At 38.4% G+C, this 24,456-nt stretch overlaps 1 protein-coding gene across 2 annotated transcripts; it reads right to left on the bottom strand.

Annotated features, from left to right (window-relative positions):
• Nucleotides 1-11,135: 11,135 nt before the first annotated feature.
• Nucleotides 11,136-24,434, bottom strand: CMC2 (C-X9-C motif containing 2). Of its 2 annotated transcripts, none has more exons than XM_032195918.1 (4): nucleotides 24,379-24,434; nucleotides 17,880-17,996; nucleotides 14,028-14,099; nucleotides 11,136-12,520 (listed from the first exon to the last, which is right to left on the bottom strand). In XM_032195918.1, the coding sequence occupies exons 2-4, from the start codon at nucleotides 17,958-17,960 to the stop codon at nucleotides 12,446-12,448; spliced, it is 228 nt and encodes a 75-aa protein (XP_032051809.1). In that variant the 5' UTR covers nucleotides 17,961-17,996; nucleotides 24,379-24,434; the 3' UTR covers nucleotides 11,136-12,445. The 2 variants fall into 2 exon arrangements, with proteins under 2 accessions (XP_032051809.1, XP_032051810.1); XM_032195919.1 differs by lacking the exon at nucleotides 24,379-24,434 and adding an exon at nucleotides 19,985-20,086.
• Nucleotides 24,435-24,456: the final 22 nt, after the last annotated feature.

Genomic DNA, 24,456 nt, shown 5'->3' on the forward strand with positions numbered 1-24,456 from the left:
TGCTGTCATGAACACTAGCAGCAGAGAAACAGTATCTACTCACCTGTCCTTCAACAATGAGCAAGATTACTGGGAGGAAAATAAACATGAGAATTTCTTGTCCAAAGCTGTCACTCAAATTGATGGAGCAATTGGATTTTGCCACAGCTGAAGTAAAGGAGGCACACACTTGTTAATTTTATCGCTTTTCTCTACTTATCCAGCTGAAGCAAAAACCTGCAGGGCTTGGGACATCCAGCATCAGAGCAGATAAATCCTCCTGACACAAATGCAAAACAGGAATTAGTGGCAAATGAAGGGTCCACGGAAAGACCAGAACTACTTTTGAGGGAAAAAGCCTGCTTACCCAACTAGAAGTTTTTCTGGAGCCGTGTTTTTTGACCCTATCAGCTCACACTGAACTTCAATCACTTCAGAAATATTATTGTCCCAAAATATTACAAAAAATTCACATAGAGCTTGCTAAGCCTGCTGCATTTTAATGATTAATCATTTGGGACAAGAGAGACAAATACATCTGTGTTGCTGTCTCCTTCAAGTTTACTTCTCGAGAGAAATGAGCTCAGGGATGGAAAATCTTCATGCAGAAGCAGAAATCCACAATATGGATTAGACTTTTTTTTTTTTTCTCCCTAAGAGGGTTTAGAGATAGGGTGAGGGAATGCCACCCAGATGATGAAAACCAAGACTTAAAAAGCGTCCTGGACAGCAGAAAGCTCAGGAAGCCCAGACCAGTCACCTATTTCATGCTCCATTTCAAGTGAAAGGGCAGCAGCATGCCAGAGAAGTCAGTGCTTAGAACATCACAGGGAAATTTGGGGGCAGTCTTTTGTAAGTCCTGCCTGTTCACCTCTGGTTTTGCCTCTTGGTTACAAAGGAGGTCCAAAACGGTGTCCAAAAACAAAGATCTTATGGCATTTTAATGACCTTAGGGTGCCCAGTCCTTTGAAGAAAAACAGATTCTGTACATGCTCAGAGGTCCGTGCAGGCCTTTCTTCACATGGTCCTCATGCTTTGTTTTTTATACACAGGTACAATGATGCTCAGTGGTGCCAAGAATGGCTGTCTGAAACATGTAAGCTCATACCTTGCTCTGCCTTCCATGAAGTTTTCTCAGCTAGTTCATAAAACACAATTGCACAATTGTTCTTGCAGATTACAATAATCATTCCGATTTCCAGAACCCAAGTCTACTCAGGAAAACCAGATTTACAGCTGAAAACATAGGGGATACATAATAATAAAGCAGCACCCTCAATTCTACACATAGCTTTTAGCAAACCATAAAACTGTAGCATACATTTTTCATCAATCATTCCCAGTACACAACGAAGACAAAGGATCACTTGTACCTGATCCTAAAGGTGCCAGTACTTATTACTTATTTCCCACTGAGTTCAGTTATGTTGCTGTCCCTGCCAATAAGCCTTTCTTTGGCTTCTTTTCTATAGCTAGACCAACACAGGGCAGTATTTCAGCAATTGTTTCCCTGACCGTCTTCTACCAGACACTCAATTCGCTGCTGCTGCCCTTTGTCAGATTGCTTTGACGGGTCACTCTTCGACAGCCTTTGAAGGAAAAGTGACAGGGGAAGAGAGAGATCAAAGCAGGGATTGACCAGCTCCAAAAATTACTGGGTTCTGCATCACCACCAGGTTCGTTAGTACCTTCCTGGTGGAACTTCACCCGGAGTTTCATTTGATGTGCTGGTTAATACAACCCAACAGATGTGCACAAAACCAGTCTACTCTATAAGCGTGCAAGAAACGGACAAGCTTGAGCACCACCATAAACAATTATTCACCATATATTTTTGTAAATATTCTGCTTATGGACAAATATTTGAACCAAGCTCAGTGCACTGAGTGCCTTAACTCAAGGACACAGGGACACAAACTGTTTTCACACATGGGTTTCATTGTCAGCCATGACCTCTCATTCACAGCAGGCAGAACACATGTGCAAAAGCAAGTCGTGTATTCCCATTTCATTGTCATAATTTGTGCTCTAGAACAGTACCTGCTTTTCACACAGTTCAAATTAAAGTTTGAAGCCACCACTGGCTCCACAGTGTCCTTCTCTAACATGAATGAAGGGCATTAACTCATTACTCCTCCCCTGTCTTCAACCAGCCTCTAAATGCAGATGTTTAATCACAAATGCAGATGTAGCTATGCTAAGGTGGCTTTCATGGTGCCAGAAAGAAGTAATGCACCATGTCTACAAAATTCACCAGTTTGGAAATGTTTGCAAAGTTTATGAAAATAAAAAGATACTGAAATTAAGCACGCAGAAATTACTGAAAGGCTACACTGCATTTACACAGTGTACCACAAAGCCAAGAAGACAGCATCGAGTGGGTTTGCATTAGACAAAGGAAAAAAAAACTTCAGGAAAAACGGAACAATGGCGTAATTTAACATATTTGTACTTGGGTCAGGTCCAACCGAATGCTTTGGAAAGGATTCTGCTCAAAGTGAAAGGTGAGGGGAGGATGGGAAATCAGGAAGGAGGCGGGTGTTTGTCTCTAAGAAATAACAATTTGGGAAAATGTTGGAGTAAACACTCCAAGTATTTGAAAAAATACCGTAGCAGTATCTTCGTTCCTTTCATTGTTACTAAGTAGAAAGCAAACAAATGTTTATTTGCAGAAACCCAGTTTGGAGCTCTGCCAGGAACGGTCACATCTAACACACATTATTTATGACTGTATAAAGTGCAAGAATATTAGTCATTTAATAAATAACTCGGATGTTTGCTACAAGACATGAAGTTATCAGAACTGATTAGAGGTAAAGAAGGTTAAAAATGGGAATTTCATCACCCAGGAAGCCGCTGTAAGCTCAGCACAGCCTCCACCTCAGGTCTGTAATACCAAATCTGACAACAGAATGACACGTTTATCCCACCTAACCTCCTCCCAGCCACCGTCCTTCTTTCCAAAAGGAGTCTTTTGCCCAACTACTGATGGAGGTTTTAAGACAGGGCAGCAGTATGTACTTTTTCCTGTATTTGTACCTCTGCTATTTTCCATTAATCGGTGCTTCTGATATAAAAACATGCATATTAAAGAAGGAAAAAAAACTACTGAGCTCTCTGAGAAAGAGAAATTCCCTTTGGATCTGTCTTCGAATAAGGAGATGAAATGGGGAACACAGAAACAACAGCTTTGCTGTTGTTGTTCTGAAGATACCTGGAATTTCATGGCAATATGGAGCTATTTATAAAAGGAACTTACTTATAAAAAGTATTCTGTACCTCTAACACTGAATTTTGTGAAGGAGCATGGGCTACAGGGTTTGTAGCCCAATCTTTGAAGTTGTGGGCTTAAGTTGCTTTTGTCGTTTGAAAGTAGCCCCCATTTTCCCCAAGAACAGCCGTTTTGGCCATCAGGCTTTGCTCCCCGTTATAACAAGCCAGCCGTGCCTGGCAAAATGCTTGCTCCATCTATTCCAGCACAGTACATCTGGCATCACGTCTCATACATATTGTGCAAAGATTGCTCTCAAGCATAATGATGGCTCTTAAAACTCACACTTTGCCACACAATGACAAGGTCTTCACATTACCAGAATTGCATTCCCTCCTCCGCCGCCCCCGGCCAACTCCTCGTCAGCCTCTAGCATGACTCAACCCGGCTGAAAAGCAGTAGGTTTACGAGTCATTTCCTTTCCTCCAAGCAAGATACATCAGACAGAGGAAATAAATAAAATGGTTCTTAAAAGTTATTTTTGGTGCCTGGTCTCTGGTGATATAGGGTCTAACTAGGAGTTTTTCTGGATTAGCCTTGGCTTAACCCGAGCGATATTCCCATTTGCAGCCCACTCTGATGGCAGCAGAACAATGCCCAGTGGCACATCAACATTTCCTTGCAGCTCCTCAAGCTGACAAATGTATGTTGGAGCTATTCTTCTTGTTACAGTGGCTGCCTTATCTCCAAGATCATGGTCAGGGCAACGACTGCTTTTGCAAATGCATTTTTTCTCAGGTTGTGTGCTGAGAGCCATCTTTTACCTGCCAAAACACCAGCCTTCAGCTAGACTCCGAGGTTTTTAACACATTTTTACCAATTTCTCTTCCAAACAGTAGCCAGTTTGCTGGCTAACCATGAGATGTTTGTGTGCACATTCCTCCTTCTCTCCCTCTCGCTGGTCTCTTGTTAATACGGTGAGCTGTGTAAGAGTTATACAAAACAAATGGGGAAAGAAGAAAATGACTGGCATGTATCATCCTGTGGAAAATGAAGTTAAAGGACCTTGTTTTCAGTAGTCATGAGGGATTGAAACCAGAAGGAAAAATTTATCTGGATGTTGCAGAGACTGATAACATCATTATGATTACAGCTTTTTTTTTTTTTTTTTTTTTCAAAATAAAATTCCACCGTGTTAAATTTTGAGGATCAATTATGCCAAATTTTGCGTATTGCCTGCTAGCTGCTACTTGCCCTTCCTTGGAGCTGAATCACTTGAATTGATAGCTGTCAGCACAGAGCCCTGCCGGAAAAGCATCCCCAAAAGGACAAAAATAGCTGCAAAAGAATCAAGTGGGGCAGGTATGAGAAAAAGAGCGATGAGGGCTAATGGAGGAGAGATGTTTCATTGAACCGAAAGGGGCCAGGTACTAGCTGAAATTTCAGCAATATAAATAGGACATTATGTAGCTGAACTAAAAATAGGAGTTTTATTTTTACTTAATGTTCCTCACTGCTGGCTGCTGACCTAGGGAAAGAGGACTCAGAATGGAGAATTAAACAATTCCCCACAACCATGCAAATTAAAACTACTAGCCAGGCTCCACTGTCTATTTGCAAACCAAAAAGAACAAAGAACACTTTTTAAAAACAATTTCAAAAGATACCTAATGGAAAGAACTCTTGAATGTTGCTGTGAAAATAATGTAATAGAATACAAGTTTCTGCAGAAAATCAGCTGCAATTTCAAATTCCATCTCCATACTTGCTTATAGCAGACAATCTCTGGTGTATCTAATCTGAGTCCTTCACGCGCTTTCTTTGTATCTGTTGTCCTGTGCTGTAAGCGGTCTCTGCCCAACAGGAATAATTTGTTATCATTCCAGTACCAGGCTTCAAGTCAAGATCAAGGAGTTAAGTTTTCAGGAAAATGCTACGTGAACTGCCACCTGCCAACTGTCTCAGGGCAGCATCTTGTGTTCTTCCCCTTCCTACGGACCAATTTGACATTTAGATTGAGAATCCTAATTTAGCTACGGTAAAACACTAAACAGCCAGCTGCTAAGGTGGCTTTCATATTTTGTTCTATTAAAAAAAAATATATATATATATATATATATATATATATAAAATAAGACTAGCAAATGCATAAAACGCCAAATTTGGATTCCATTTCAAGCCCATAAATCTCATCCTCAGGAGGAGAAAGACTTGAACCACGGTTTTGGTTCTGCTTATAGAGATAAGGGGAAGCTGTAAAATAAAAACAGATCTGAATCTGAAGTTAAGTTCACAGATGTTTAAGTCTATGTCATTGTTTTAGACCCATCACTCGCTAAAATCGAGGAGTCCTGATGGACTTGAGGTTTCCCTAGGCTATTTTTATCTGTATCTGCTAGATGCTGTCTCTCTGTAATATACCACAGACCCCAAGGGGCTATGTAGAAGCATTTATTCATCACCACTTTGATAGGAAGATGAAAAGAAGATGATAACAACGTGATTTAACTTTGGACAGTGGGCTATAACTACTTACAGGAGTTTATGGCAACATCAAAAATAAGTTGCATTACTTGTCGTCGCTGGTCAAGTCAAAATACTGGTATTTTTTATAATAAATTGTTATTGGTTTAGGAAAATACTGAAATGGTTAAATTTGCCATTTCCTTTCTTTCGCTCTCGTACTTATTTTTATATATTTATGCATAAACATAGTAGCCATAAATATGCTTACACACACAACCCAACTTCAAATGTAGCTTTGGACCACTGCTACTAATTTCAATAAACCTACACTGCTGCCTTTAATTCTTCCTCTTCTGCCTTCCTAATAACTCACATAAAACCAGAATTGCTGTGTAGTCTCTGGAACCCTCTTGGCTACAAACAGACGGCAACACAACAACCAAGGAAAGGACACAGCAGGGACCAAGGTTTATATGACCTACACTTGCCAGGCATGACTTACATCACTAAGCACCATTTTTGGTGTTAGGGCTTAAGGAAACTTCAGCTGAAAAGCACAACAATATGCTAAAACTGCCCCCTGTTGATCTACAGCCACAAACAATGCCAGCCCCACCAAGCCATAAATAAAATAAAGATCCTCCCCAAGTTCTACCCGATACTCAACCCACCGCAACTGAGATATTTTCATAGCTGAGGCTCCCCGTCTGCTACTCTTAGCGCGAATTCTCACGTCACTTGCAGGTATGGACTCTCCTGTTTCCCAGTACAACGTGCAATGCACAACTCCTCTATGCAGTATCTTTTAACATGTGGTAAGACCCCAAAAGCAGACGCAGCATTAGAACACCTCCAGTGAGTACTGGCCATGTAAGTGTTTCCACTTGAATGCTTTGCTCTTGGTGGAGCTGGGAGATGATTTAAGAGTTTCCATTTGGAATACCAAGAAGCTCCAGAGGAGAGTTGGAGGTTTCTTTCTGTTGTTGGCCATCCTGCAAAACAGAACCCACAGCAACACAGCAGCATCACAGTTACAGCAAAGTTAAAATATGAGAACCCTCTTACCATGAAAATGTCTTGGATCTGAAAACCCATCCTCCAAGGGTGCTTCCTGCTAGCTGTGTGATAGCGAACAGCAGCCAGGTTCAGGACTGTTTGCTGTTGCATCCCACACACTTGTATACTCCCCTAAATGAAGACACTTTGGACCAATTACAAAATATCTGTTATTCCATTTGGAATTACTAATTTGGGTATTTGATTTTTGATTTGTTTCACTCTGAGGTGTTTTGGAAGCACTAATGGGGTGAAGTTTAAATTAAATTGGGACCGTCAGCATCCCAAAGACAACTATTCAGGAGCACGCATTTAACATTGGCTGATTACATGGGCTGCTTGGAACCACAGCTGCCTAACCCCACGTACACCTGAAGTACTGTAAATGTTCATTACTAGCAACGTGAGAATATGAAGCAAACCAAAATACAGCAAAATAGCCTACACAGATATTTAGCTGTGAAAGCTGCAGAAAAATAAGAGAATTAACAGGTAGAATCTTCACACAGACAGCTCTGCTGGATTACTTCATGAATCACACTTAAAGTCTTTGGTGCTATTCGATAAAACACTGTAGTACTACAGTACACAAAGCGAGTGACAAACTAACAGCTAGGCCATGATGCTACCCAAAATGAATCACGAATAAAATAAACTGCAGCACTGCCAGCTGTCTTTGAGAATGACCTTATGCTTCTGGCTGCTTTCAGAGCTAGGCGTGTCAGCCACTTCAAATACCTGGCGGAATTTTGGAAAAGAGGAGCACCTGCACCAGGCACCTCGGTGCTCTTTCCAAAATATCTGTTATAGCTCTAACTACAAATCTGAGGGTTGGGAGGGGGCAAGGTGTAGTCTTCTAAAGCTACCAAACCAACCAGTGAGGATTATTTACATGGCTGGTGTGGTTCTCAGGGCTGTGCCAGGGCCCTGTGCAACACTGAAAACAACAAAGACCAACCAAGGCTGCTTATTTCAACAGTGATGTTCTGGGAGAAACATAATTAAAAAAAAAAAAAAAAAAGTACTCTGAGAACTTGGGTGACCCCATGGTGGGCAAACCTCAATGTGGAGGACTGGGTGGCTTATCCATGTTCCTCTAACAGCAATATAACTTAGTCACATCTCTATTCTTTAAGATTTGACACTTTTGCCCAAGCCAAAACAAATCATCAGATTCTAGATGGCTGAGTGCTGCTCTGGGGATAAGTTTTGTAAATCCATTGGTGAGATCTTTTACAGGTAATGAATCCCCCAAAAGATCCTCCTGCATGCTTTTGTTTGAAAAAAAAGGGGAAAAAAAAAAAAAAAAAAAAAAAAACAACAACACACAGACACAAAAAGGTCCCATTGGGTGACATGACAGATCCATATTGAAATTCCCAGGCTCTGAAATGTCACCAATAGACCAAAGGAATAAAGCATGAGAGTTCCCAAGAACCATTTTTAGGCTAAAGATACTGTGATTGTAGTAATCACTTAAAAGTTTTTCTTAGTAGACCTTAATTTCCACAAGCAAGCTGTGCTGCTTAGCAAGCATGGCTACCATGGAGCGCCGTTAGACCAAACGCCTGTTTATCCTGAGTGACACAAACACCTCCAGCAAAGATGTTTCCTCCTACTTGTATCAGGCAAAGTAGAATTCACATCAGTGAATTATAAGTGCAAGTTTCTATAAAATAAGCAGAAGTTGTCATGGGACAATTAAGATTTGCCGTGATATTTCACTCCAGTGAAAGTTACTAACATTGAATGTGTAAATCTACACTCCTAAAATCCATTGCTTTGTCCAAGTAGAGAATCCCTTTGCTTAAGCATAAGTATTAATAATTAATTTTCAATTAAATTGTCAGATTCTGAAATACTTTTCACGTTGTTTACATCATTTTAGTTATCATACCGTGTTTTCATTTATATCAAACAAATTTTACATTAGATGTCACACAATCTTTTAAAACATGGGCGTTGCCAGCACTAGGAAACCCCTGACTGTTTAAGTCACCATTCATGGGTAAAGCTTTAGCAAAGTGTATAAATAACATTAAAAATACTCATTACAATGATTCAGAATATACATAATTCTAACTGTTCAGCTGCATACTTCCGTTTTATAGTTACTCATACTAATCATTCCTGTGCAGTGAGTATCAAGACTACATTTCCTACAGGATTTTGAGTACACCCTCATTTTCAGGAAGTTATGCATAGCTATAAAATTCACTATCAACTTATCACTGTTTGTGAGCAATTACCCTAACAGCTTGACTAGCCAGTGGATCAGTTGGGAAAACGACAAGGGCTGGAACGCTGGCAGGACTACAGCCCTCACCCAAACTGTAAAAATGGTCAGCTCAACTCAATCTAGGTTTTCATGCAACATCTATAAACTTCAGATAGCCTTTATCTGCAACAAGTGGCTCTGCCATAATTACCTGAGGGTGTTACCAACCAGAGTGAAACAGGGAAAAGACAAACACCATATTCATAATATATTAACGTGCACATAATGCTGCAGCTTAACAGTAAAACCAGGTTCAAATCCTGTTGTATATACAGGATATTTGGATATCCTGTCCTTTATACAAGAACCATGCAGGTACGGCACATTTTGGTCCTTCAATTCAAAAATCTAGAAGTCCAAAAAACTAGGCAAAAAGGACGGAGGTCATACATGGGATGTTTAAAACAGTATAAATAATCACCTACATGAAAGCCAATATTACAGCTTACCAACTTAATTACTGAATTAGCTACAGGAAAGCACAGATCAAGGCTAAATTGGATAAACAGTGGTGTACTGAATTCTTAGCTCCGTATCAGCACAGAGCTCAGGAACACACATGCAATAGGTGCTGCTTATGCTCCGGCATTGTTCGTGGGGCAAAACAAGTTGTGCTGCACAAGGGCAGTCGCTGCAGATCGTGTCCTAAGTTCATTTACAGCAAGCTGGCCGCTGAGCACTCACTGGAATATAACTCTCATTAATTTCCCCTGACAGACAACTAATGTTTTAAACTATTCCCAGTAGAAATGATCGCCAGTACAGTGCTCTTTGCAGGCAGTTTAACACCAGAGCAGGAACCAGCCCTGCTGCACATACATTGTGCTGGTGAGCACACTTTCCTTCTGCTGAAAGAAAAGATGCCAGCATTTGATTTCCCAGCAAGACAAAGTCCACCCAGTTTGAGGAATTGACACACCAGTGCAATAGCATACTCTAAAAACATCTTTACCACTCTGCTGCTAGTGTCCTCTTTTACGGCTTCACACTAACTTCTTTTCTGGAGTAGTTGGAAACAAAGGTGAGAAATAGAGCAGCAGATTTTCACCGCTGGTAGCACAGTTACCAGGTGTCTCTGGTAGAGCTGAAAGGATTTTACTGGGTAGTGCCATCACTGTCTTGCTCTGTACTCCTCCCATCCTTGAATTCTGCGGACTTGTGCTGGCTCTTGGATCTGAAAACCTCCCTGCTCTGGCCAGGTCCGTATCATAGCTGCTGTTTGCCTTTTCTGCTTTTATTTCCCCCTTCTCCATTTTCCTACGTGAAGTGCCAAAGAGCTTCTCACATGACGCAACAGAAAGCTCCATCAAATTTCTTTTCTTCTCTCTTAAAAGTTACTCTTTCAGGAAGAACAACGGGGAGAAAACATCTCTATGGCACAACAGACATCACAAGTTGGCTTCAAAGTCCTTACAAATAAGGTTTATTTCACCTGACATGTCCCCTAATCACTACTCAGTTCACTTCAGGAAGCAAACAAAAACAACCACATTTACCATTTCACCCTTACTCTCCTTCTCCAGCAGATAAACTGTAACTATTACTACACTAGTACTTCTCAGCCTCATGTTCAACTTTGCAATATAACCCCCCTCAAAAAAAGGCGGAAAACCACAGGAGTGTGGGGTGGTCCCAAATCACACTATTCACACAGAATTAGCAAAGAAAACCAGAAAGATGAATGTGATCGTACTTTCATTAGACAAAGCTTATCTGTAAAATATATTTATTTTTAAGTGTAGTTTAAAGCATCGATATAAATTGTGCAAGAAACCTGGGCTTCCATTTGTTAAGCAGACTGATCTTTGGCAATATGATTGTGACTAATGAGCTACATTATGTGGTTTACATTATTATTTTATTGCTATTTAGTGAAAGATTTGGACTCACAGAAGCTGATGAAAAAAGAAAGCTTTAGTGCTTTTGCACTCAGATACCAGCATCTCAACCTAATCTTTAGGACAATTCCCTATTTATTTATAAATTACAGGCAACACCAAATCCAATTTAAGAATTTGCCTGAAGCAGATTTTTGTCATCACAAATGGAAGAAGGATCAAAGATTCAGCGTTCCCAGTTTGGGAGCTTCACCATGAAGTCTTCAAGAGCAATCTCAGAACACCCACAAAAAGACTACATCACTTTCAACCACTCAAGTGTTTAATTCACATAATGCACATGTACTCGTTCTAACAGAGAGCACACCAAAACACGCAGCAGTAGTTGTTTCTGTTTTACTTGGAACTCTCACTCACATTCTGCAAGGATACATTTGTGGTCAAGTTTTTACCAATTTAACCAGATCCATCCAGGTACTGAAAAATAAGTAAAATTCTTCTAATAAATCTTTCAAAGTAGAACACAAAATATAGCTTTGTTCCCCCCCCCAAAAAAAAAATAGATGCATGAATAACTTTGTGTATCAACAACAGTTCTTATAACAAACTGTAGAATTCATTGGAGAACAGGCACTCTTTCTTCAAAAGGGTTCAAGACACTTATATTTAGCTCAATAAAACTAATTTATTTATTTTTTTACAAGCCTTTTTTTTTTTTCTTGCTAGGTGAAAGAAGTGTCATTTAAAATAAATGAGACACCCAGAAAAGCAGCTCTATGACTGCAATGGCTGAGGTTGGAAGGGACCTCTGAAGATAATCTAGCCCAACCCTCCTGCCAAGCAGGATCACCTAGTGCACACTGCATAGAACTTGACTTCCCCTTTAGTACCAGCATATGTGGAAGAATAACATAGCTTGTATTTTTGGCAGCGTTCCTCTTCAAAATTACTCAGCATACACTGATTACACTCAGCATAAAATCAAGGCAAGGCTCTGTAAACCCTTGAAAAATGTTCGTTCTGAGTTTCTAAACACTTTTTAACGTTCTCAACTGAAGGTGGTCACTTCATGATTTAGGTTCCAATAAAAACACCAGAACTCCAATTATTGTTTGATAGGCCACTCCCAATTTCAAGCCATGTCCCTTTAAAATTTATTTGTAATAATTCATTTAAGCAGTGTTATCACAACATCCCAAAGAGTGAATGAAAAGTCATTCAGTGTTTTGTAGGAAAAAAAATGAAAGAAACTCCTAAACATGAAAGAATAAACGCAACTCAACAGGAGGCTGGGAATACAGCAGCTCTGAATGCATAATACTCTACACACTGACTCATCATTACTTAACAGCTGCAACAAAATTACACCAGAACAAAGAATTGCCACAATATTTTTCTTTTCGAGGTCAAAAATTAAGCTATGGGTGATCATTTATTATTTTCACGTTTTTCCACATTCAGTTTGACTTCGTAGGAATAAGTACGTTTTAAGTACATTTATTTTTCCATCATGTCACAAACAATAGGTTGAATTGAACAGTGGTGATCTGAAAGATACTCTGTCAGCTTTCATGCGAGTGTCACTATCAAGATGCAGCTGTCCAGCTACAGTGCAGCTCACTTCTCAGAGTTTTTATGAGCATTAATTATTCTCCGTCGCGTCTCCTGGTTCTTGACCCTGTTTGCTTCATACTGGAAGAAAGATAAGGTAAATAATAGATCAGCTATTATCGTTAAACAGATAAGTCAAATTTAAAAGTGTAGACTTATTACTCATGAACAGAAACAGTATCTTTGATATATTAGAAATGCAGTTCATATTAGTATCCATATATTAGTTTAGTTTTACTTTGAAATTAACATTTGATTAAAAAACTTATTTCTAAGTTAAAGTTTATTAAGCTAAATAGTATTAGAACATTCTAATAAAGAAGACTCAGTTAATCTTATGGAGGAAGTTAATTACATACCCATCTTAAGTACGACTGCTACACTTCCTATATGAACTAGGAAAAAAGTTGCATTGGTGCTATTCTAAAGCACTGGTCAGGCTTTTGCTTTTAAAAGATATGAACTAATGCAAGTGTCTGCCTTCTGAAAAATGAATTTGTTGTCAGACTATTTTTTTAGTCTATTTTTTCCACTAACTTTTTTTTTTTTTTAAATGGAATGAGAACAATGGATCTTCAGAAATTTCATTTGTAGCTATTCTATGCTTGTGAACAACCTTTCAGGTTCTTTATAATAATACCATACTAATGTATATTTTAAGAAGGCAGACAAACATAGCCTTCAAGAAGGCTTTTTAATATAATGGCTTCAATGGAATAAAAAAACATAAGGTCACAAGGAAAGAAACTGTGTTTTTCAAATCCATGCTACAGTTTTTACATGGTAAAAAAAATGGTATTTGGCACAAGTATGGATGAAATTAATTCCCACAGACCAATTGAGGGGGGAGCAGTAAGAGAGGGGCCCAAGCTGTTCTGGCTAGAAGGAACCTCTGAAGCGTCAGTTTCTATCTGCAGTATTTGCTTGGTTAAAATTGTGTATTTGGTTATTTTTGGATCTCCAAAAATAGTCCATGCCATTTGTTAAAGCCAGATACCCACTCAAACTGCACAACATGTAATGATGCATCTGAGACCCACCCAAGCTGCACTACGTGTTAATGATGTATCTGAGACTTCCACCCAGTTTCACAAAATACAAGAAGTGATTATTGCACAAAGTTTTGTGCAAGAAGCAATCATTATGAACTGTACTCTGCAATTATTTCAAGATTTTTAATCTGACAAGAAAAACACTGAAATAGTAAAACATGTAAGGAAAACTCATCAGCACATATATTTATATCTTCACAGGAAAATACTGACTCTAACAGCATCCTCTGTGATCCCAATTGTTACTTCCAGTGTCTAATCTTGCTAAAAGTAGCAAGCAAAGACAGAGTTGCATCTCCTAACTCACATGGATCTTAAAACCATTTTGGGGCTTGTTCATGCAATATTTTTTTTTTTTAGGTAAATTTGTCAGGTCAAAGTATAATTGAGGTTTCAAGAGCTCACTCCAGAATGTGCTTACATATTAAGGCTTCTTTATTGCTCTGTACTACTTAGTAAAACACAATTTCTATTGCATGGACTTTTAATTTTCTTGTATTAAATATTTAGCTTTTATTAACTTGTTTATTTCTTACCTCTTTCTTTAGGCACTTCCGCATCTCACGGTCAATATCATTGCAATGGCCAAAAAATTTCAAAATGTTGTGCTAATAAGTTAGGGAGAAGAGGAAAAAAAAAAAAAAAAAATACAATTCAAAGGTTTCTTCCTCTGAAGCTCTAAACTTCTTAAAAGTCACTTGGGTTTTGCAACATATCCTGGCTGTCTTTTCCACCTCTCTTTTCCTGAAAAATGATGCTCTGTAATTTTTTTTTTTTTACTGAGTAGCTAGATGTTTGTTAGTTCTAAACATCATTTGAAGCATCCCTATCTTGCTGAAAGTTTAAGGTACTCACCATGTTGTGTTATCAGACTGAAATGTGACACCTACACTGGAGCCATTAAGTCTAAATGTAGAGCATACATTTTATTGATCTAGGAATCAGTCTTACAATTAGCTCTGGCTTCATTAACATACAGAAACTTTGTGTTCTGAACTCATTTGTGATTTAGAAAGACGTAGGAAGATCTCCAGGCATCAGAGGCAAAGAACTTGGTGCTTCATTATCCCTACTATGTGAAGAATGTGTTGTGGGTCTAAAAGATGCAGCCACTAAACTTAAGTGACTGAAACATTAAAAGTAGCATAAGAACAGGATGGTTAATGTTTCCCCAAATATCAAAGTTGAAAAGGATGCATTTATCATCTTTATGACACAGCTCAACTATAGGCCTTGAGCATACTTAAGCGTTACCTAGTTTTCATTAGGGAAACTGATGCACATTTCTGCAGCTGATGAGAGGTTAGATGGATTTATAGAAACATGCCGAACACTATTAAGAGTTCAAATAGTGGGCAAAGATAGATGTCAGCCAATAGAACATGACTGAATTTAGGAGTGGGTTAATAAAGTTTATGACAGACACTTAACTATGGCAGTGCTATAATTAGCTTGTTTATACCTCTCTGCTTTATAAAGGGCATCAGATGACACCAAAGCAGTTGCATGTGATAAATGGTCACTTTACTTCAAGCTGATCTTGCTTTTAAAACATTTATATTTTATCCAATGCAGATTTAATATTTTATTCTATTCTCACACCAGTATGCCTAATTTCAATGTGAGCACTCCACATTTCAACTCCAGTCTTACTAGTACACACACCGAGTGGAATCTACATTTATTTAGGCAGACTCCTAAACTGTCAACTCATTTTGGCTCAGATTATGAGGGGGGGAAATTGTTTTTCCAAAATAGTTATTACTCCCATTACAGCGATATGAGTGCAAGACAATATGCATTTCTTTCAGCTGCCATCTATAAAAATAAGTCTTTTTAAGGCACACATTTGGCATAAGAGCAGAGTTGTTAAAAAAATAATCAAAATAATGACATCGAATAGGAATGCCATTAACCTCTTCCCACTAGATCTAAGACTTGATATAATGGGGAGGTCCTAGATTAGGAATAAAATAAATCAAACTGACTTTTGTGAAAATGCAAATACAGTACATACAATTCCAGATAAGGCTTTTCACCCCTCAGGAACATTAATTTAAATTATATACGAAGGATCTTCATATATAATGAATGCCGAAGGCCATTTCAGCATTTTGACAAAACAGCAGGTAGTCACTGATAACTATAATTAAGATCACAGACTCTTCAGATTTCAGTGACTTCAATTTCAAAACACTATTTCAGTACATTTCCTTTCAATTTAAAACAAAAACTTATTGCTTCCTTTTAAATGGATGTGAAAGAAGCCATCTTCACTCTCTATTTTGAGAGCCCTAGCACAAGTATGTTCTCATAGGCAAGAACAAGACTGACAAAAGCAATTCCTCTTCATGTAAAAAGATGAGCTTCAAACCAAAACAAGAGAATATAATCGTGTGCCTGACTGTATTATTGCTGTTCTTAATACCTTGCTAAGACAAATTGGCCACAGAATCCTTTGAATCACTTGCTGCCATTGAATTGAAGTACAACTTTCAGTTCCAGCTCTCTATTAAATCCAAGGTAGTCTAATAAGCTACATTATTTAAAATACATGTATATTAACACTCATTTAAAAAAAAAAAAAAAAAGTCAGCCATTACTTTCAAATAGTAAATGAGTATTTGTAGATTCAGGTCAATGTATAGGAAGCCCAGCTATGTACGTACCAAAAAGCAGGACAAATCTGAGTGTAGTTTCTTTCCTGATTGGCTGTGTTTTCACAATTATGAAAATTCAAGACATTTTAATTATATATTGCCTATCAGTTTTATTGTCCTCTTAACTGAGGGTGGCAGTTGTTCAAATTGGCAATCCTTTTGATACCATAATAGTTAATGTACAAAGAGTCTTCTAGCTTAATTCTAGCTACTAAGCACCTGTACAACATTCATGTTGCTTTAAAAAAAAAAATCAACTAAGAAAAGATTAATAAAGTCGCTACTATCTCTCAAGCTGCCTAAAACAACATTTTAGGAAGACAAACTATAGAACTCAAGAAAAACAAACCTTACACTTAATACACCTTTTGACTTTAAAGTCTGGAGATGTTCTACCCAAGAACTCTATCTTAGGTTTAAAATATCTACACAGAGCATAGGAACAGAAAGACAATTGTGTAAGAAATGTCATGTATGAGATGTCATTAACAGATTCAAGGTTGCTTACACCTCAAAATATTGCAGTAACAAAAAAATCAGCAAAATAAAATTGCTGAACAAACCCAGTACAGTATATTCACTACAACTGAATTTTGCAATTAGAAGTCTGTTCTCTGTACTGTCTTCATGTAGAAATCATAAAAAAAAAAAAAAGAATCAGGTACTACTACAGTTTTTTCTACATTATTTTAGCTACTTTAAAATCAGATCTTCAAAAATGTTATCCCTCTTTCACCCAAACTTTTTCAATCATATTTCATGTACTGTCAGCCTTGTTTTTCTTTCTGTAATGACTATGGGAAAGATAAATTTAGAATTTTGATCAAAACAGTTAACCACATTATCAAAAAATCATAAACGTATCGGAACATAGAGGTGAAAATACTGTAGACTGCATGTGACCTCATAAGCCATTGTACATTGTCTTCGTATCCAACATTTAAATATACTTTTGTACACATGGAAACTAAAATTAGACTAACTTTTCATGTACGAATACATAAATATATCTGCACAGAACATCTATTTATAGTAACTCAGAGAACTGGGTATTATAAATAATAATGCAACAATGCTGCAGATAGCTTTCATTGCCGGGGCCGACTTCTACATCTGAAGTTTACTACTGATCAAATTTTTTAAATGGCTGCTAAATGAGAGAGAGGAGGTTTCCATCTTGAACCAGTGACGAAGCTGCAGTTGCCTCAAGACAACTTGGTATTTTACATCCTAGTAGGTGCCCACTAAGAAGGGAAGTACCCATTCACATTTAGCTTTCCAAGCATTGAACGTAAGGCATGCTGCATGCCCTGATCCCCGTCGACACATCTGCTTATAAATAGACTAACACATCTGGCCTGCGGACAGCTGGAATACAGAAATGCTGCAAGCATACAAAAAGACAGCATTTGAAGTTGCCTATTTTGAGAGAGAAACACGCATGCACAGAGTACTAAAAGGCACAGAAATCATTTAAATTTTTTAGATAGGTCCACAGTTGTCAAGCACTAGCACAGAAAATTTAAAGTTTTCTTTTATTTCCTTAGGACATCACAACCAAAGTTTTACACACAGTTGTCAGATACCTCTTCAGTGAAAGTATACTAGTTACGTTTCCTGGCTGATCTGCCTAAAGGAGGTTTTTTCTCTCTATGATCATATGACACTAATTTATCTGACGCTCGTTTCCCATCCCACCCACTCTTTTCTCTGCTCAGAACTCCTTACCTCCTTGTGACATTTCTTGAGCAGACTGATAACTAGGTTACATTCTTCAGTGTGCAGATGAGGAGACAGGTCTGGATGCATCTTAGGTAGCAATGATGTTAGTTCAAGGCCAAGAATCTGAGAAGATTAAACAATATTAAAATATATACATTAAAAGTATAAAAAAGTATAAATAAGAGTTCAAGTTGACCACTTAAAAAATTATCACATATTATACAAAAAAATAAAAAATGATGCTTAACGTACAAAGTTCATATTATACAGGTAAGGCAAGTAAAACCAGCACACACCTTTTGTTTATCTGCAGAGCCCAAACATTAAAGTTTAACTGAGAGTTTATATTCTTCGTGATCAAAAGAGGTGAACGCAGTATTTCAGATGTGGCCTCAAGAATGCCAAGAAGAAGGAAATAGTAACTACCCTTGATCTGCTAGGTACACATAATAATGCAGCCCAATATGCTATTAGCTTTTATTGCCGCAAGGGTGCACTGCTAAATCATGTTTAACTTCGTGTCAGCCAGGACCCCCAGGCCCTCTTCTGCAGGGCTCTGTGAGGCAGGAGCCAATTTGAGATGCATCATTTTTTTAAATATTACTTTAAAATTATATATATTCCATTTAAAAATATATATATTCCCAGAAGTAATTTTCAAGATCTTTTGTTGCAAGGGATGATAATGTGATATAACAACGGTTAAAATAATGACAACTTTGTTTCAGAAGATCACTGTACCAGGGAGGGAAGTAAAAATGTCCAGTTGTACTAGGACAAGTAGACATCTTCACAAAATTCTCCTTATATTAACCATACTGCCCCTGAGTTAAATAGATCTCTTGTGGCTTGTTTATTTAGTATTTTTTTGTTATCCTCCCTCCTCCCAAAGAGAGCAGCTTACTAGCTGCAAGCATCGGGCAAATACCACTACACCTTGTACTAAAGCTGTTGTCACCGTCTCAACATTCCAGCTAAACAATCTAAACATGAGTAGTCAAAGGTCAGATTTTACAATTGCAAACTTCCAATGTTCAGCTGCAGTGCTGGCAGCTATGAGCTACTCTTCTATTCCTAGAATACTCAAGTAATAGCTCCTCAAGCCAAATATATCCACACTAATTTACCCAGTATTTCCCATCATGTGTTCTGCTTAACAAGAATTATATTCCCACAAGCAAACAAAATTTTTAAAATCCAAACAAGTTTACAAGGCTCTGGAGACCAACGAGAATACATTCGGCATCATGTCGCAGAGACTTCCAGTCATTTATTTCAAGACTCTCCCCCATGCTATCAGGAAGTCTAACATTACACTACACACACTCCTAGCACAGAAGCTGGAAACCACGCGAGTTGCTTAAGCATTCGATTCAATAAATTAACAAATGAGCCTTTAGAAATATGACAGCAGGCGCATGACTGTAACAGCAAAGTGATTAAGAACCCTGCTGTGTTATTGCTACCAGCTTTTGATTGCACATCACAAAGTCAATATGTTTTAAATTTATCAGTAGAATTTTTGAGAGCACCAAAGTTAGCATTCCCTTGAGAGGGTGACCTGCTCGATGTCTGCACATTACTTTAACACACGGGAACCCGGTTGATTATTAAACCTCTTCATCATTCAGCCTCTGATCGCTCTTCCCGAAACTGTCAGCTGAGCTGGCTGTCTCAGAAGAAAGCAATGGTAACACTCTAGAGAAACAGGCAGTGTGCACATCACCGCGTGCCAGAAAGTCAAAGGGAGTATTTCAAGGAAAGAATCATTCTTTCTAAACTAACATTGGCAATCACTGCCATGTGCACAAAGTTCTCTCAGAAAAGCTATCAATGGCACAAACAGGTAACAAATATCACAATTGTATTTCATCAATTAAAAGCCTTCTAATGACACCTGACTCAAACGAATCCCCAGTGGCACCTCTTGCAGGTCACAAGACCAAGAAGCCACACCAGTTCACACATAGGTCAGTGCTCCTTACATTAATTTTCATATAATATTCAAATATTAAAATATTTCTAGTTGTTACCAGATACAGCATGCAGTTCATGTAGGCTACAAGAGATTAAAATAACAAGACATCTTACAGAGGTCATGCAAGGCTTACCTGGAGCCTTCAAGTACTTTTGAAGTTCACGACTGAACAGCGTTATCAGAGCTAAATATTATATTTATGTTCAGGAGTGTCAGGTGAGCCAGAGATCTACAAATGATCACATAAGGCTAAAATATTTTTGCCAGAGGGGAATGACTAAAAGAGAAAGAGTTTCAAGGGTAACAAAAATACGTATGATAAAAGAGAGTATGAGCTGCTGGTTTCTTTAGCTGCTTTTTAATAATCCTGAAGGCAGCAAGTTGCCATCTTACTAAAATTTAAGTCCACATGAACAGAATTTTATATAGTTGATAGCTCATAAGGACACTAAGTATGAAAAAGTACTAAAAAAAAAATAAGCAGAAAGATTGGGAAAAAGCCATATAAACCACTCTGAGGAAACTATTAACCGAAATCCTGGATAAAGAATGTCAGCATAAACATGAAATTGCTGTAGAAGAAATATTAGCAGTAGAGGAAAAATATTAGGAAAATACAGCAATTATATTAAGAAGAAAATGGACTGTAGAATGCTAAGCAAACATTAATATCTGAAGCAAATATTTGGAGAGAAGTATTTAGATGAACTTTATACACAAACACATGGACATATTTCATCGTATCGTGAAAAAGTATTCTGCCTTCCAATGTGTTTTATACGAGATTCTGAATTCTGCAGTTTGTCCTTCCTTGTTAAAAATTACAGTGTAAGTTTAGCTAAATGATTTGGTTCAAGTGCCATAAAGAACTAAGAACTAACTGCAAATTCCTATAAACTATTAGCTTCTGAAGGTGGAAGACATGGATAAAGACAATTGTTTTTGTCAACTTCCTTAACCAGTTTCTAAATCTACACTATCCTTAAGGGAAAAAAAAAAAGGAATTAAAAGTGCAGTTCATCTTAAAGTGAGGAAAATAAAGGATGTTCTAGCTTTATGGTTTCCAATATAAAACAGATTTTTAAAGAATCAAAAGCCTTAACATCTCTGACACCGATACTTAATTTCCAGCGATGACATTTTTTTCTTAGAAAAATAATACCTGGAAGATAATCCACACATAAGCCATCTTGAGCACTATGTATATCAAATTGCTAAAGACTTCCTAACAGGAACCAACATATAAATTGAGAATTGACACTCATCCCTAATATTAAAACCTATCTACACATTTGTTCAATACATCAAATATTTATTTTTAATGCATAGAAGGAATATGCAAGTGTTATAGAATTACAGATACCTAGCCAGTAGTCAGGAACCAAAAGGCTGTCCCAGAAGAGGCCAAGAACACTGCATGCACTTCACTCACACGCCTGTTAAGACAAGATCGAGGATGAAGTGCTTGTTGCTCTCCAGTCGCTAGCTTCTCCTCCTGACCTCCTTATGGGAAATATCTAGACCTGGGGAGAAGGAAGGGGCTTTGTACATTCCCTCTTCTTCCCCAAATGAAGCGTAAGACCAGCATGTCAGGAATCCAGGGAAAAAAAAGGAATATAGCTCCTTTCTCCTTTTTCCAGAATCTCCTATAAAAGAACCAATCAGGTTCTTCTACCCCAAAGCAGAAATGAAAGTAGATGAGGTTGCCTTTTTAGGCTCACTGATTAGCCTAATGCTTAATATTTCCATGTTTGGGAGAAATCTATTGAAGTTTCAATTTAGGTAAATGTTTTTCTCAGATTTTTTTCCATATTTCATTAGAATGTGTTAAAAGGCTATTTTTTAAACCAAATTTTGCATTTTTTTCCATTTAAAAAGTTACACATGTAAGTCATTTATTTATTTTTTCCAAGTTTCCAAAGACAATAGTAAAGAAAAAAAGAAGAAGGAATTCACATAGTGATCAGAAAAAAAAAGACTATTTAGAGTAAAACACAAATCCTTGTTTGTCAACACAGAAGATGAAAAATTGCAGCTAACTGCATCCTCATTGTTATTCACTAAGATCCTTATCCCGAAGCACTGAGCTTTCTACAGCACCACAAAACGCTTACATTTGCTGCACACACTCAAATAACACCCACAGGGCAGCAGTGCAACCAAGAATATGCTAACAGAGGAGGGAAAGGCAGGCAGACCTACAAACCCCTAGAAAACCACTGTATCCCATGGGTAACATTCATTTTGCACTTTATTTCACTGTACAAGTTGAGTAAGGCCACACATTTTGGTCTGAAGTTCTCAGTTACACAGTATCGTCCAGTTTGACTTTGGACAAAAATACTTACAACTCACCAGCTGTTTGTTTACTAAAATCATTGCCATTTTTCTGTAAGCTTATGTGAAGTTTCAGCATAAAAAAGGATTCAGCTGCAGACCTAGCCAGCCTAGGTTACCTGAAGATACTAGCCAAATCATTTGATCACAATTTCTGCATTCCTAGTATTATCAGTCTTTGACATTAATTTATGAATGTTTCTGATGATAGCTCAGAGTACTCTAAAAATTCAATGAAGAGAGAAATTACAATTGATTAACAGGAGTTCAAAAGCCTGGGAAACTGAACTAAGGACCCTGTTTTCAGCTTTCATTAACAGGGTTAACATCTTCCAGATCAGGATATTCTGGTGTCATTCCATGCTGCTGTTCTTCCATTGCCATTAAGCACGCTGAGAATGACCCTTAGCTTGCCCACTCTTCCAACAAATTAAATGGTGAATAAACACCTTCACTTTAATAAATAACATTTGGCTGAATCTTATTAAAAAGTAGTCACAATCTCTTAAACTTCAGTCTTTGTTTTCCAATATCACATATTAGAATGGAAGGGGATTAATAATTTAGATATGTGTTTTTGAAGACTTGTAAGCAGCAAGGAAACACAAGAAGCAGTGTAGGGGAATGATGCCACTTTAAAATTTTCTTTATAGATTCTATTTACTTTCTCTGAGCCTAAAGAATAAGAAAATAGCCCGGCAAATAAGATTCAAATTCATTTTAATTTTTTCATGACTGCCGTCTGCCCACAGTTCAACATCCTTCCCATTAGAATAACTGCTCACCTGTTACTCTCAGCAGTAAATACCCGTTAAAGTGAGATGGTAGCCAATTTCACACTTAACAAAGCAAGTAAAGAAGGCATTAGTCCTAATGAATGAAGCAAGCTGAACGCTAATTTGAATATTAAGTAATTTCCACAGTTTCATTTCTGACTAAAATAATAGACCAACTAAAGCACAATCAGGCATTTTCTCCTCTTATTGATTACTTAAGGACATATTCATACAACAAGCATCAGTGTAAAGGGACAACTAATGGTATATTTTTATTACAATTTGCAGTAAGTTACACTGTACAATACATCACAAGATATTATTGATGTAATCTCCTTCTACTCCTGCTGCCTTCCTACTATGACGGATCACATTTTACTCTTAGATACTCAAAAGCTACTGATTGCGATCAGCTTGGCTGTCCTGTATTCATAAACCCCATGTTCTCCCTATCCAATCCAAGCATCCTTAGAAAAAAGCGACCAAGTGGATAGTTACAGATCATGTTCCTTGGCAGACTAATGGCAGCACTACCTTAGTACTACAGCTCCAACCATGCAAATGCACATTTTCTTGCAAGAGGCGCATTCATCCATAGTTTTCAGGCATTTAGGTAAACTAGATTGCACGATTGTGCAATTAACAGACCTATTATATTAGATCACACAAGGAAAATGGAAAATAAGACTATTCAGTCAAGAATGACAAGACACAGTGAGTATAAAGTTAAAGCATGCCAAAGATGAGGTGCTGTAGACAAATTCCTGGTTTGTGCAAGCTGCTCTTGTGCTTCAGTTGCATCCACCAGGCCATGCTTCACTTCATTGCTATTTCATTTCTTGATTAAACAGGTAAAAAGACCAGAATTTAATAACTAGGAGAATTTCCTTATCTACTGTACACGGATTTTCCTGCTTTTGAGAGAAACAGACACAGAGGACCATGCTCCCATCAGAGCACAACGCCTCACCCCTCGAGCACCAGGAGCTGCTCAAGGAAGCTGCACAGCACTTGGCAGGAGGCTGCCAGCGTTACACCTCCGCTGTAAGGAGAACGGCGCTGCTGCCCCCAATTATCAGAACTTACACAGAGGAGGCCACACCACACACTGCTCTCTGCTCCTAGCTCTCAGCACTTCCAATAGTCTTTAAAGCCCTGAGGGGACACGGGAGGAAGAGCTCGGGGAGCTGTAACGGGCAGTCCCCCGCTCCCTGACAGAACAAGGGGGCTGCGGGGAGCCCTCCTCGAGCCGGGACTGAAGGCATGAGGCGAGCAGGGGCACCCAGAGGGCAGCCCCAGCACAGGCCAGGATAAAAACACAGCTCCTCAGGGCAGGCTACACAAAGACGGCTCCCCTCAAGCCCTCCCTTTATAGCCCCTCTCTCCCTATAGAGGAGCCTCCCCCCACACTTACTCCGCTCCCCAGGGCCGAGCCCCCCAGCACCGCCCTACAGCGCCGCCCCCGCCTCAGTCCCGGCCGGAAGCCGCCTCA

This window comes from Aythya fuligula, chromosome 12 (genome assembly GCF_009819795.1).
Source record: "Aythya fuligula isolate bAytFul2 chromosome 12, bAytFul2.pri, whole genome shotgun sequence".
Taxonomy (NCBI): Eukaryota; Metazoa; Chordata; class Aves; order Anseriformes; family Anatidae; genus Aythya; species Aythya fuligula.